The 15,712-nt window shown below is 39.8% G+C and overlaps 1 protein-coding gene across 3 annotated transcripts in view; it reads left to right on the top strand.

Moving 5' to 3' along the window:
* The window catches only part of Ccdc171 (coiled-coil domain containing 171), a 329,914-nt gene that overhangs the window by 79,018 nt on the left and 235,184 nt on the right, over positions 1 to 15,712 (top strand). For all 3 annotated transcript variants that reach the window (XR_007594478.1, XR_007594479.1, XM_050157438.1), the window contains one exon: positions 2,679 to 2,817. Coding sequence is in view for 1 of the 3 variants with exons in the window: in XM_050157438.1 (XP_050013395.1) it covers positions 2,679 to 2,817 (139 nt within the window). In the remaining 2 variants the exon portion in view is untranslated. The remainder of the gene's footprint in view (positions 1 to 2,678; positions 2,818 to 15,712) is intronic.

Here is a 15,712-nt window from a genome sequence, read left to right as displayed (position 1 = left end):
CCATAAACTCACAGAGATCCACCTGCCTCTGCCTCCCAAGTCTGGGATTAAAGGTGTGAGTCACCATGCCCAGCTGTGTGGCTATTTTTAATTTAACTTAATTTTTATAGTTTTTATTTGTGTGTGTCTGTGTGAGTGGATATCATGTGTATGTGGATGCCTGTGGAGGCCAGAAGAGGTGTCAGAGAGTTACAGATGGTTATGAGCCGCTGATGTCAGGAGCTCTAGGGCCAGACTAAAGAGCAACAAGCACTCTTCATACTGAGCCGTCTCTCCAGCCTCTTCAAGTCTAGTAGTCTGAAATTCTGTCCTCTTGTGTCTTTTCTAAAGTATCCCTCTGGGGCCTTTCTGTCTCTATCTGACTTTTCAGATTTCCTGATGTACTCAGGACCTGTCTTTAACATCCTCCTTGGAGTTCCTCTGATTTCTTCCATTGTGAGCCCCTTGATTTCTAATCTCGTGCTGTTGTCATTTGATTTGCTGCCTTGTAAATTAGCTTCTTGGAAAGCTTATATATCAGGGAGAGTTTACAGGCACATCCTGAAAATTGCTTTTGGTCTTCACGCCTTTTTGTAAGTCAGCTGACTATTCAGTTCAAGTGTTAGGCAAGTGTGACATCATCTGATTCGTGATCTTTTGTTTGTGGTCTATGGTTTCCTCTGGAAACTCAGTGTCTGCATCTGAGATCAGAGGCAAATGATCTTTTACTTGGTTTATAGAGACTCACTTTGTAATGCATGATGAAATAATAATATGAATGACTTTTGTACTCTATGGACACTCCTCTCTTGATCCAGTGTTCAGAACTCTCAAGATGCCAGGCATCTTGTGAGTTGTTTCAGCCTGGAACTTTGACCATGTGTATGTCAGGACTCTTGGACTGACTCTCTGGATTTACATACCTCTTCTTTACTTTGCTCCATTTTCATTGTTTATTCTACTTTCTAAGAGATTTACCTGCTTTAATGTAGCATCTAATTTTTCTATATACATTTAGTAGTGTTAGTTAATTTACCTTGGAATATCTTTGGTTAAAAAGACAATATGCAAGTCTTCTTTGCATCGTGCCCCGAGAGGGGAAAATGTCAGAGTCATTGGACAAGTGTCATTGGAAACTTAGCCTCTTGCTCTTCCTTTAGCCCGAGTGCACTGCTGACTGTGTCAGAATCTCACTGTGACCCAGCTTCACACAGCAGAAGTGGGTCGACTGCAGCTGCTAGGAAGCTCTCAGGCTAAAATGGTGATGCTAATTGAATTGATGTTATTCATATGCCTGTGAATTTCTAAAGTACAATACTCATGAGCTGCCTTTCAGTGATGTCCACATGAGAACATACACAGCTCTATGTGCTAGCCCTCATGGAATCTCAGCACTTGGGAGGCTGTAGAGGAGTCTGGCAGAGTTTAAGCCAGCATAGTACATTTACAAAAAAGAGTTCCAGGCCAGTGTGAGCTACATGACGAACCTCTTAGAACACAAAACCAAACCAGTGTAAACACAGTTTAATGCCAGCCTGAATTACATTTAAATAATAACACACATTGTATTGTAAAGAAATTTATATCCTTGTCAGAACACAGTCCAAGAATGGAGTCATGTGAAAATTCAGAATGTTTGTGAGAAAACTCAAGGAAAGAAGACAGAGTTTTGTGACCTCAGTTCCTTCAAAACACAGAATCGTGTTTAGAATGTGTTATTGTGCTCCCCCAGTTTGGGGGATAGGAGTGAGCTTGCTTCAGCTGTGGTTATTCATGTGCCTCAATGGAAAAACATGTTTTTGTCATGTACAGCTTGTCCTTGTCATTACATACTTCATTCAGGTGATTCTTCTTAACTCCCAGAGTATAAATTGTCTGATGCTCTGAATAAATCTGGCTATTACGTGAGACTTTTGTCCACCTCATTTTTAGTCCCCCTCTCTCAGGTTCATGTCTCCAACTAGAGCAGTAAACATATCCTCAAAGTAAATGAACATTTTGATTTTTTTTTTGTTTTTGAGTTTTCCTTACGCCAAAGCAATTCTACTCGAAGGGATACAAACATTTGTTTCATTTCTGATGTATGTTAATAACCTTATCACTCATTTTAAGATAATTTTCTTGGGGGCTCAGGAGATGGCTCAGTCAGTAAGATCACATGCTCTGTAGTCATGAGAGACTGAGTTTGAATCCTCATCACTCATGTCAGAAGTCAGTGATAACGAGCTTTGGGTCAGTAAGAGATGGTCTAGAGGAGAACACTTGATAGACACCCTGCTGTTGCCTCTTTGTGTGTGTCTGTGTGCACAGGTGTGCTCACTTGCACACTCAAGAGCTTACAACATTCATACTTACTCACAACCCTACCCCATGAACTTTTATCAGTTTTCAGGCAGTTTCTGAACTGACTTAATTGAGATGGGTAGATTTTGTTTATCAAAAATGATGGTGATATCCCAACAATACTATTCCAGTCTCTTTTTTGTATTACCTTGGACACAGTTCAGATACCTACTGTCAAAGAACTGTTATTCCATTAAAGTCTTTCATTTAAGAATGCATAAACCTTTTCATTTGAAAAAAGGAAAATGGGCATTAAAAAGCCTTTTGGCATGTAGACATGATATATAGAACATTGCCTACTTGTATGAAAGAGAAGTACATTTGAAAAACCTGCTCTGACATTTTTAACTTTTCAGATTAGAAAGAGAGTATTTCTCCAAAAACAAGAAACTAAATGAAGAGATCGAAGAACAGAAGAAAGTAATTATGGATCTTTCAAAGAGACTCCAATATAATGAAAAAAGTTGCAGTGAATTACAGGAGGAACTTGTGATGGTAAGGTTAAAGATAGAAACCCTATGGCAATGGCTTTATTGGGCCATATTTGATGTGTAGCAAGTTTATCCCCCACCATATATCATGAGATAATAGTGTGAAAGTAATTTTAGTGACATCGTTCAAAGTTTCAAGCTGGAAGTTCCAGTTGTATCAAATATATACATAATTCTCAAACTTGGAACAGTTGGGAAAAACCAATTGAATTAATAGTTCTCAATCATAGAATGTTTAAAAATGATTTTATGATTTTACTTAGGTGGAAGATAATCAGGATTTATAAGCAATAGATCTAATAATTTTAGTGACTTCATTTTCTGATCATTTTGTACATAAACATTACATTTCATAAATATCTAATCAAATTAACTATTGTAAGCTAGCTATCACGTATTTTTTCCCCTAAAATATTGATATTTTTTTGTGGATCATCTTTTGTTTGAAAGGTACCAGCATCTCCCTGTTGCATCAGAACACACCCAGCTTTTTGTCATGTAATCTGGGGGCTCTTCATTCTGGGTTCATGTTAGCTGTCTGGCTGCCTTTCATCTGTCAGAATTCTGGCTTTTTAACATATTACAATTATATTTTTATACTCTTGATGACTGAAATGCTCTTTGTTGTCCATTTACAAATGCCTGCCCATCCTGTAAAGTGGTGGGAACCACAGCAGGGAAGAAGGCATAGTTTGTAGTCACACCGCACGTCCTCCAGCCTTGTTGCATCGTGCAAACTTCCTTAGAGACTGGCTACTTCCCTTTCAGTTATGTCAAATGACTCTTGGAGATTCGCACTGAGGAGAATGAAAGTTATTTTTCTTTCCCAAAAAGGTAATGAAAGGGTTATATTAAGAACCAGTGACCAACTCAGTGCTCCCAAGAAGAAAGGTAGTTATGGAATTAAATTAAAACTCTTTAGTATTTAAAAATTATTTTTGAGATTTAAAAAATGTATTTTGTGTGCATGAATTTTGACTTGAACATATGTTTGTGTGCCACATGCACACAGTGTCCCTGGAACTGAACTACAGACAGTTGTGAGCTATCACATGGGTGCTGGGAATTGAACTTAGGACCTCCAGAAGAGCAGGCAGTGCTCTCAACATCTGACCCAGTTTTTTTGGGTCCTCTTCAGTATTTTCAAATGTTCCTACATTATATATAGTCCCTATTCATCATGAGATGGTCAGTATCTCAGATTCAGGGGCCAATCCTGTTTGCTGTGTGTGGATCATTTGTCATCTGAATGTAGGTTTAGTAAAGGTAAGACCTTCCTATTTAGTGTGTATTCACTGATATGTGTAACACATATGCCACAGTCTGTTCTGTTTCCCCCACAGTTTATATTTAAACTTCTGCATTCTAGGCAAGCACTCTACCACTGAGCTGTTTTGTGCGTGTCCTGGTTCTTAACTCTTAGTTCAAAGGGATGAATTGGTGAAGAAAAATACCCTAGGGTGGCTGAGCTTACTAAACATTCTTCTCACTAGTTTGGAAAGTGGGTTAGAGTGTAAGAGTGCAGAGTTCAGACGTTATCACTCCAAAAGTTGCACAATTTTTCCTAGTCCTAGCCTAGAGCTTAAAAAAGTAGATTTTTAAAAAAGCAAGACTAACTTAATTCACTACAGAGTTTATGGGTGTTTTGTGATCAGAAAATGTACTCGGTTGCAAGAGTTTTAATTTTAGTTTTTGACTTTTGCATGTTGATGGGTAGTCTTAAAATAAGGCAAGTTTCAGCTTACCCGAAACTTTTTGATAGGTATTCTTTCTATTAAACTGATTGTTTTGGTGGTGTTGAAAATTGTAGACTAATTGTTTTGCTCTTTCTTCCTCTCTCTCTCTCTTTTTCTTTCTTTCTTTCTTTCTTTTTTTTTTTTTTTGAGACAAGGTTTCTCTGGAGCCAGTCTGGCCTCAAACTCACAGAGATCCTCCTGCCTCTGCCTCCCAAGTGCTGGGATTAAAGGTGTGTGCCACCACTGCCCAGCCATGACTAATTGTTTCTTTAAAGCTTGATAGGTCACAAAAAGCAGTTGCAGAACTAATGAGAGATGTTTAAAAATTATTGGGTTGTAACCAAAGTGGTGTAAAGCTTATGTGTCAAAGTAATGACATTTTCCATTTCGTTTATCTCTGAAATCCTTTGTACCTTATTTTTATTGTTATTTTAAGTCAGCACACAGTGACAGGGTTTCTAAGTTATGTTTTTTTCACTCTATAATTAAATACTTTAACAAATGTGACTTAAGGGAGAAGAGGTTTACTTTGCTGTGTGGAAAGATGAAGTCCTTGATGATGAAGGAATCATGGCAGAGGGGCATGAGGGAATTAGTCATATCCATCTGTAGTCAAGAAGCAGAGTGGTGACTGCCTGGGCGAGCTCTGTTTACACAGCCCAGGGAACGGCACACCATAGTGGGTTCTTTGACTGAATCTGATCCCTTGTAGTCATGCCCAGAGGTTCTTCTTATCAAGGTGACAATTGAGATCCACTGGCATAATTTTGTTTTGGCATTTTCATACACACATATATCATGTTGTCTTTTCTACACATGTCTTATTTTTTCATCTCTCTGCTTTTTTCTTTTCTATTGCCATTTGTCTTTCAACTTTAATTGTTGTTGTTTGTTTGTGTACTCCTGAGGCTTGAAACCTGAGCCTCCTGCATGGTAGGCAAGAGCCATACCACTGAGTTTATATCCCAGCCTGAGGCCTTTTGTGTTTTCTGTTTTTTAAAAGTGTCCTTTTATTTATTATTAATGATGTGTGTGTATCATGTGTATGTGGGTGTGTGTGGAGGTCAGAGGACAGCCTTTGGAAGTTGGTTCTCTCCTTCCTTTGTGGTTCCGGGGCAATCAAACTCAGTCAGACCGGAGCAGCAGGTACTTTTACCTGCTGCCCCTGTTTGAAGTTACTGTTATTTCCTTACCTGACTGTATTAGGAAATTTAAATAGCAATTAGTGAAAATTATTGAATGAAAATAGTATTGCTAGTAAGTATATTTTTCTTTCTATAAAGTTATTAATTTATTGCTTTTCCTAAATTTTATTGTCATGTTCTTTTGATTTTCTTATTCATCTGTCATTGCCTTTAGTATCTTGATACTTTGATAATAAGGGAAAAGACAGGAAGCAGAAAACTAATGGATTGAATTAATTTTCTTTATATTATTTGTTTTTCTTTTTACTTTTTAAAGATTTATTTATTATGTATACAGTGTTCTGCTTGCATGTATGCCTTCATGCCAGAAGAGGGCACCAGATCTCATTATAGATGGTTGGGAGCCACCATGTGGTTGCTGGGAATTGAACTCAGGACTTTGAAGAGCAGCCAGTGCACTTAACTTCTGAGCCATCTCTACAGCTCTTATTTGTTTTTCTTAATAAAATTTATTTTCACAGTTTCTCTCTCTCTCTCTCTCTCTCTCTCTCTCTCTCTCTCTCTCTCTCTCTCTCTCTCTCTCTCTCTCTCTCTCTCTCTCTCTCTCTCTCTCTCTCTGTCTCTCTCTCTCTCTCCCACCCTTCCATATTCTCCTCCCATTGCCATAGACCCCATTCTCCCTAAAGGTCCTTTCCGAAGTCCTTTCTATGTCTTTTGTTAAGTTTGTGACCCACTCAATTTAACCAGGGCTTTCCACATGAGTGTGAAACTATTCTTTGAAGAGTGAACTCAGCAGTGGCTACACAACTTAAAAGACAGTTACTTTCTCTCTCTTCCAGCATTTCTAAGTAGCCAATAGCTCCCCGGGGAGGAATAGGGCTCCTTCATCTGTGTGACTGACTGTCGACAGGCCTAGGAGTCTATGTTCAGATAAATGCACTCGCTCTGAGTTCATGATTGCGACGGCCGAGTCATCATGCCTACACGATAGCATCTCATGGCTCTTCTGCCCACCATCCGGCTGTCATTTCTTTCTGCTCCCTCTTCTATAATGTTCTCTGAGCTACAGAGGGGTGAGGTGAGCATTCTGTTTAGGGTCGGACACTCAACAGTCCCTTGTTCTTAGCATTTTGACCAGATTTTGTGTTTACAGCCATCCACTGCAATAAGAAATTTCCCAGTCACAGCCAAGAACAAAACAGGTATTTAAAAGATTGCTTGACACCTTATCAATTTAATAAAACAATAGTAGTAAGTTTCAGTCAGGACCTATGGCTTTCCCAGACATTAATTTTTGACTAAGTTTATGGAAGAAGGCATGAATTCTTTCCTCTGGATTGGACCTCAGATCCAATCGGAGGACAGCTGGTTACCTCTTATCCCAGTTAGTCGTAACTATCAACTTGATACAACCTAGATGCACCAGAGAAGGAATCTATCAGCAGGATTGCTCTGATTAGACTGACCTGGGACCTATTTGTCATGATTGTCTTGGTTGGTTGTTGATTGATGTAGGAAGACCCAGTCCACTGTGGGTGACACTGTTTCCCGGGAAGGTGTTCTTGGCTGTATAAGAAAGCTACCTAGGGGTGAGTAAGCTTGCTAGCAAACAGCATCCCTCCCCAGTTTCCACTTAAGTTCCTGCTCCAACTTCACTCAGTGATACAGAGTAACCAGTAATCTGAAAAAACCCTTTCCTCTCTTATATTACTTTTGGTCTAGAGTATTTCATGACCACAACAGACATGAAACTATAACATACCCATAAGTCAAGCTACTACTGTATCAGTGGGCACATCTTGCCTGATAGGCTGATATTGTTTACTCAGCTGGGTAAAACTGGTTGATGAGTATTCCCCCCTATAGCCTTCACTGCACATTCTGGAACTATGTATAAAAGCCAGCAGGGAAGGAGCTCTAGTTTAGTTCCATATTGGTTTTTCTATGAGCTATAACCAGTGTGTGTGGTGTCGTCAGCATTAGGGTATTCCCGGCTAGTTCTGTGGGCAATCAAGAGCAGCTGCAACAGCCTGTACTGTTCTGCATCCTCTAAGCTCCTCCTGAACAACGGCTAATAGGGAGCCATCCCACGCCTGCCCCGGGATTTTCACTCCATCACTCATGGCTTGTGGGTACATATGTTTTTGTTTTCTCTGTTTCTTATTATGGTAAAATATATGAATATAAAGTTTACCTTTTTAGTGCAAAGTTAACTAAATATTTTACATACTCATTTATTGATTTTGTTCTTAACAAACCAAGGCAAGGTGTTTAGTAACACAGGCCGTATTGATGAACTCTGGTTTTGCTGACTTTGCTTTCAGTAAGGTGGAAGGGAAACCAAAGGTGATTCCTGACGTCAGCCTCAGGCCTCCATATGGACAGATGTGTACACACATGCAAACCACTCCAAAATAGGAAAATAGAAATAAAATAACAAGTTAAAAGGTTAAAGCCACAAAGCATAAATTTTGTAGTTTTATATCTTAAAACTCTGGTTTCTGCTTTGAATGAATACTTTTCCTTATGAAGAGAATTTGACTCATGAAGAAACTTTTACCTTTTCCTTTATTCATTTTGGGAACAAAATTGTTTTCATGGTGGTGTGTAATCTTTCTGACATTTATTTAAGCCTAGGTGTTTGGTATTTGACAGGACATAGAGGGTAACATAGAGCATGCATGGCTAGTTCTCTCTTTATGCTAACAGCGTGTTTCTAGTTGAGGTCCTCTTCAGGACCGTTTTTCAAGCCTGGTCTTAATTTTCTCTGCTGCATTGGAAGAGAAAAATTAAAATCACTTTCCTCGTTGGTTTTCCAGTGAAGCCCTGATACTATTAGTAAGACACAAGGACTTCAAGCAGTCTTGAGACAGAAATAACACTGTGTAATCTGGCACAGCATAGTAAGACTTAGGTCTAAAAGAGACTCTGTATGCCCTAGTTCAGGACATACAAAGTGTTAGCAAACTGCCCTCAAAGCGATTGCTCCTCTGGTTCAAGACATATAATACAAATATAGAATGTAAGTTTGGAAAAGTCCAAACTGGGTAGATCCCCCCCCCTTTCTTGAGCCAGGGCCTCACTATGTAGTTCTGGTTGGTGTGCAGTCGCTATGTAGACCAGTCTGGCCTCAAAGTCACAGAGATTGGCCTGCCTCTCAAGTGCTGGGGTCAAAGGTGTGAACCCTTTGCCCAGCCTTTCTTGGAGTTTTAAAAACTTTATTTAACAGATAGTCATGTGAGTTTAAATGACAGTGAAATTCCATTCATCTTCCGGTTACTAATTATTGGCCTATGGTGATTTTTAATGTCATAGAATCGAGTTTCAACAGGACACTTAAAAAGTCAAGAAAATTAGTTTGATATTCACCTGACCATACAACATGAATCTTGAAAGAATTTTCCTAGAAAATATTTTGATTAGGACCCCTGTTGGGTAGCTCTCGACCTCCCGTCACACCAGGTCCAATGGCTCCTATGCCCTCTCCTGGACTCTTGTGTGCATCATACCTGCCCTTCACATATGCATACTAAACAAGCAAATAAACACACAAACAAAAAACCCGGAAAACTTACATTTTTAAATTAAAAAAATCTAGCTTTCAATTGTAAAATATGATAATTGAACAATGGTTTAATCAGCTACTGAATAAAACTACATTTCTAGTAGAAGCTGTTTAGCAGTTGTGCATATTAAAAGCATCCTGGAAGCGCAGTAGCTGCGGCAGGTCTGCCAGAGAAAGCTGATTTTGATACTCTCTTCTTTTGAAACAGGGGAGCTTTCATTTTCAGATCGCTATTATTGTGACTTGCCTGGTGCTTTCTTCAATGAAATTTTCTTAAGTCCATCATTTCTTGAGATTTGTTTTCCTGCCACTCAGTAATATTTAGCTAGAGCTCTAGGAGAGACCATATATTGAAAAGGGAATTCTAGTTCTCATGAGGTTTTGCTGGAAAGAATGTTTTATTCCCTGAAGAACTTATGATTGAAAAGTCATGTGAACATCTTCTATGCTTTGGAGACTTAACTTATTGCATAATAATAATGACTGCTCTCATTACATACAATTTTGGAAGTGCTCTTTGATTGTTATGCTTTGTGGTAAAATTAATGTTCTTTGATATTTTTGCTTCAAATGTCCTGTTGAATTTTGTAGAGAGCGTTTTCCTGATTCCGTTGAACATGTTCAAAAGTAATGGATTAATGAATATTTTATTATAAAATTTAATAAAATTATTGTTTGCTATTTTTCACCAAGGAAAATAGTGTTAATACCATGAGCACTGTTTTAGCTCATGTAAATATCACTGTCTCTCTTAATGACCTCAGTATTTAACACTGTTAAGGAGTGTCTATTAAGTGTATATCTATGTATATTTAGGCAATTATTATATGGGGCTGGATTGATTAATAAATTTAAAAGTAAGCAAAATATGAAAATATAATTCTTAGTTTTAGCCTTGGGAAAAAATGGTGATAATATGTAGGGGAGATAGTTAGATAGGTAGGTGGGTAGATAGAGAAAAAAAGAGAGAGACAGAGACAGACAGATTGATTTTGATTTATATGAAGGCCCTGTAATGACTTGTGCATGAAGTATCCCTTAAAAGGTTTGAAATATTAAAGTATTGGTCCCCAGGTGGTGTATCCAATCATTGAGCGGTAATAGAATCATGACAGCTCTGACTTAATTAGCAGACCAATCTGTTGATAGACTCATAATTTGATGGCATTATTGGGAAGTGGTGAAAACTTTTGAAGTGAGGCCCTGTTAGGGAAAGTAGGTCACAAGGGTATGTCCTTTGGGGAACAGGATTATGTCTTGTCCTAGATCCCTCTGTATATTCTGTGCTTGCCTATGGCTAAGAGGTGAGCATTTTCCTTTGACAAGTGCTAGAGACTAACTATTCAAATATATGAGTCTATGGGGTCATTTTCATTCCAACAACCATACCGCATGAGAGAGAACATGCACTGTGTACTTTTGAGTCTGGGTCACCTTGTTTAATAGAATAGTTTTCAGATCCATCTATTTCCTGCAAATTTCATAGTGTTTCTTTTTCTAGAGTTACTATTTTTTAAGTGTGTGTGTGTGTGTGTATGTGTGTGTGTGTGTGTGTGTGTGTGTGTAGTGTAGTGTTTGTAGAGGCCAGAGGTAACAGATTCGTGTACAACTGAAAGTACAGGCAGTTGGGAGCTGAGTGTGGCCAGAGCCTGAACTCAGGTCCTCTGGAAGAAAAGTATGTGCTCTTAACCATTGAGCCCTCTCTCCAGCCTCCAATTTCATTTTTCTCTCCGGCTGGGTGTATACAGTTTTCAGTAACCACCCACGTGCTGATAGACCTCTAGGCTGCTCCTGTTTTTTTGCTGTTGTGAGTAGTGCAGTACTGACGTGGATGTGCAAATCTCTTTGTGGGAGGTTGTAGTCCTTTGGGTGTGTGCATAGGAGAGGAATGGCAGCAGCATCTGATATTTCTGGCTTTGTTTTTTCAAGAAACCTTCATATCTACTTTCCTGATGCCTGCACCAGCTTACATACTAACCAGCAGTACAAGGTTTCCTTTGTGGTAATATCTTTGTCAGCCATGTCGTCAGTTTTCTTGATGATAGTCATTCTGACAGGGGGAGATGGAAGCTCAAAGTAGTTTTTAAAAAGTTATTTATTCCTTGACTCTGCCTCCTGTGCAGGGCATGGGAGCTGACCCTCCCTTTACCAACTGCAGCACTCAGGAAGTGGACCCTGTGTCTCACCTGGGCAGCACAGCAGAGCTGACCCTGTTGACTGGTACAGCTGAACTGGCCCCTAAAGGAGCGCGGGAGGGCTGGTCATGCCCCTCATTTGCCATGTGGTAGTGTGGGCGGGGGGAGAGATACCCCACCAACCCCTCGCTGCCTGTGGTGGGCGGGAGAGCTGCCCCTCACCAGCTGCAGCTCTGGAGCTGGCCCTGATGGTGCAGATGTGGGAGGGCTGACCCTGAGGGTGTGAAAGCAGAACTGGCCCCTGCCCCTTGCTCATTGCCACAAGGGATGAACTGGTCAGGGCAGTGCTGGAGAGCTCATGTGTTTGTGTGTGTGTGTGTGTGTGTGTGTGTGTGTGTTTGTACGGGAGGGAGCTGGCAGGGCTGACCAACTGTGCAACTACCCAGGCCCAGAACCAGGGTTATGAGTTGGCCCATCCATGATTTGCAGGAGCATGTGAAGGGGCCAGTCTCCATGAGTCAGGACAACAATAGGATATCCGAGAGGAGTTCCAGTGAGGGCCCCAGCATCCATAGTGTAGCAGAAACCAGAGGCCTCAAACCAGACCAATCATTCTTCCCAATGAACACTTGCAAGTGAAGATGTAAGGACAAAAGGGTTTACTGCGTGACTTACTGCATCACACTGCAACTTCCATGACAAGAGGTTTTCTTTTTCTTTTTTTTCTCTTAAATTTCATTTTATTTTTGGGGGGCAGCAAGGGCAGAGGGTGGATATGAAGATTGGGGATATGAATGGAATCAAGATGCATGATGCCAAAGACACAGAGTAAAATAAAAGAAAGTTAAAAAATTATTTCTCTACCTATTTTGAAAGTTTTGCCTGCATATATGTCTGTGTACCACTTACTTGTGTGCCTGGTGCCCGTGGATGCCAGAAGAGGGCGTTTAATCCCCTGGGGCTGGAGTTACAGATGATTGTGAGCTGCCATTTGGGGGCATAAATTGAACCTGGGTCTTCTGGAAGAGCAGTCAGTACTCTTAACTGCTTAACTCTTAACTCTCCAGCCCTTTCAAGTAGTTTTTTTTTTTTAAGTATTTTAAAAAAAATATTTCTTGGATTCAAGGTTTCTAAAGCTGAGGGAAACTCCTCAGGCTGCTAAAGATTACCAAATGAAACTACGTCAGTGTCCCCTCCCAGCTCTCCTGGGGTTTATGCTGAGATCGGTCTTCAAGCATTGCTGGTGAATGGTGGGATTAAGAAAGATCATATTGAGTGAGGTTAACGCAGAAACAGAAAGACAAACATCTCACGTTCTCTCTCATCTGAGGTACCTAGCTCCAAATCTTCAGATGTGAGTGTAGTCCTCTCCTCTCATCAAGGAAACTTATGTTTGCAACAGATGGAGACTGTTAGAGAAAGCACACCAGTCAAAACAGAGTTGTGGAGCTCAGCCCTACCTGTCACAGCTACAACACAGCTCCTGCTGCTAAGCTCAGGGGTCATTTTAGAAGAGGGGTGGAAGAATGGTAAGAGCCCGAGGGCCAGGGCGTTTTCAGTGAGGCTGCGTATCCGAGGAACGTCAGAAGCTACACTTCTTAGTGTGGCTGCCTAAACACAAGCTGAACCAGTCATCATGCTAATGTGGATGGGGAAGGCTCAGGAGGCCTCAACCCTATAGAAAGAACTACAGAGTGCTGAGAGGAGGAGAAAGAGTCTTCTCCAAGGAAGAGCACACTCATAAGGCTAGTGGTGAGTCCTGAAGACATACACGCAGCACTATACAGACTGAGCAGATGTATTTATATATTTGGGAACACGCACACATCATGTAACAACAGTTAAAAAAAATAGGCCATGAATTTGAAAGAGGCCAGTGAGGGGCATATGAGAAGGTTTGGAAAGAGGACAGGAAAGAGGAAATGTTGTAACAGTTCCTGTACCTCAATGTAGTTTTATTATGCTTTCTCTGAAGGCTGAGGATATTAAATACTTCAAAAATATTTGTTGGCCATTTGTGTTTCTTCTGTTGAGAACTTTCTGTTCATGACCATATTTATTTTGAATTCAGAGATCTACCTGCCACTACCTCCACAGTGCTGGGGTTAAAATCTTGATCCACTTGATATTTAATTTTTTTTTTTTTTGCAGGAAAGAACACATTTTGGAGACAGGTTAAACAGAGTTTTAATGCCATCCCCATGTCAAAGCAGCTGTGTGAGCTGTAGTGATTATTCCTGTGATCTGTTTGCTCATTTGTAAAATAACCTAACAGTTTTTATCACACACAAGTCTTGTTGAGTGTCAAATGTGTGTCAGTGTAATGGAGGCTAAAATATAGTGCACACAACAATCACATGGGACTGGAGGGATAGCAACCAGAGTAGACTTTGGAATAAAAATGTTGCTATTGGTAAATGGGCAATGATACGCACGCACGCGCGCGCGCACACACACACACACACACACACACACACACACACACACACACACACACAGAGTGACATAGCTCCAAAATATGTGGAACAAAGTCTGACCTGACTGAATGTGGAAACAGCATTGTATTTGCAGTCCCAAGTACATTACTTTCGGTAGTGAGTGGCCCAAGTAGGAATAATACCAGCAGTTTAAAGACTCAACAGTACTATAAACAAATTTGACCTTATAGATATCTGTGGAACCACTTCCATCAGTGGTACAGCACACTCTTCAAGTATAGATAAAACTTGTGTGCACACACTGTAGCCTAGGCTATGTGAAAAGTCAGTAAACTTGAAAGAATTAAAATTATAGAGACTCGTCTAAGGATGTAGCTCAGTGATAGGAAGCTTATCTCACATGTACAAGCCCGGTTCAGTCCTTACTACTGCCTAAAGAAAAAAGAAAAAACTATATGAAGCCTCTGAATATAATAGAATTAAATTGGAAATCAGTGTTAGAAGACATATAGGGAAAATTAGCAAACATAAGACTATTAGTGCACACACTTCAAGTAGCTTGTAGGTTAAAAAGAAATCAAAGGAATTAGGAAATGCTTTGAAAACATACCAAACTTCATAGGATGGTAGTATGCAAAAGAGGGGTGTTCAAGAAGAAATATTCTCAAAGCAGGAACCTAACATCCTACCTGAACCAAAGCTCAGATCAGTAGAGAAAGAAACAAAGAGAAAAGGAAAGAAAAGAAAGAGATTAAAAATAGAGGAAATCCACACCTTTAATCCCAGCATTCAGGAGGCTGAGGCAGGCAGGCAGGCAGATCTTGAGTTCGAGGCCAGCCTGGTCCATACAGTGAGTTCCAGGACAGCCAGGGTGACACAGAGAAATGCTATCTCAAAAGACAACAAACAAACAAGACAAAATAAAAAAGGAACTCAACCAAAAGTTGGTTATATGAAAACATAGCTAAAATGACAATAGTTGGATAGATTCATTAAGAAAATAAAAAGAGGCCGGGCGGTGGTGGCGCACGCCTTTAATCCCAGCACTCGGGAGGCAGAGGCAGGCGGATCTCTGTGAGTTCGAGACCAGCCTGGTCTACAGAGCTAGTTCCAGGACAGGCTCCAAAGCCACAGAGAAACCCTGTCTCAAAAAACCAAAAAACCAAAAAACAACAAAAAAAGAGAGATCAAATTATTAAACCATAGAGAAAATATAAATAAATAAAAATAATTATAAGATAATACCCTGAACATCTGTTTGCTAATGAGTTAGATAAGTTAGTTATAATAGACAGTTTTCTGGGAAGATAGAAACTACCAAAATAACTTAAAAAGAGATAGAAAATCAAGTAAGATGTTTAAGTTTTTAATTAGAAAAAGATCCTAAAAGGAAAAGCACAGACTCGATTGCTTTATTGATAAATCCCAACCATTTAAGAAGAATTAATACAAACTCTTTAAGGAACCAGAGAGAAAAGACTTTACATTTCATTCTGCAGTCAGTGATAGCACACTGTAACAAACTCAGGCACAGGCACGAGAAAGCTGCAGACAGTGTCCTTCTGAATACGGCTGGTAAAATTCTCAGCATGACACCAGCAAATAGAAGGTTTAGCAGGATGGAAAAAAAAAAAAAGCATTATACTGTGTCCAGTGGGATTTCTCCTTGAAATGTAAGTCCAACGATTCACTCTAACTTAGGTACTTCCAGACCACACAAAAGAGGTCAATTGATCACGTAATTTCTTGGTGCTAAGTATATATTGGTGAGGACAAAAATAATCCCCTGTTCCCGAGACTTCTTTGAGCTTCTCCCGTTGAAAACAGTGTTCTTTTTTTTTAATATAATTTTTTATTGAAAAAAAAAGATTTCCGCCTCC

This window comes from Alexandromys fortis, unplaced genomic scaffold (assembly GCF_014885135.2).
Source record: "Alexandromys fortis isolate MF-2015 unplaced genomic scaffold, M_Fortis_MF-2015_v1.1 scaffold_64, whole genome shotgun sequence".
Lineage (NCBI taxonomy): Eukaryota > Metazoa > Chordata > Mammalia > Rodentia > Cricetidae > Alexandromys > Alexandromys fortis.
The sequence above is the reverse complement of the archived record's forward strand: the minus strand, read 5'-3'. Positions and strand labels throughout refer to the sequence as shown.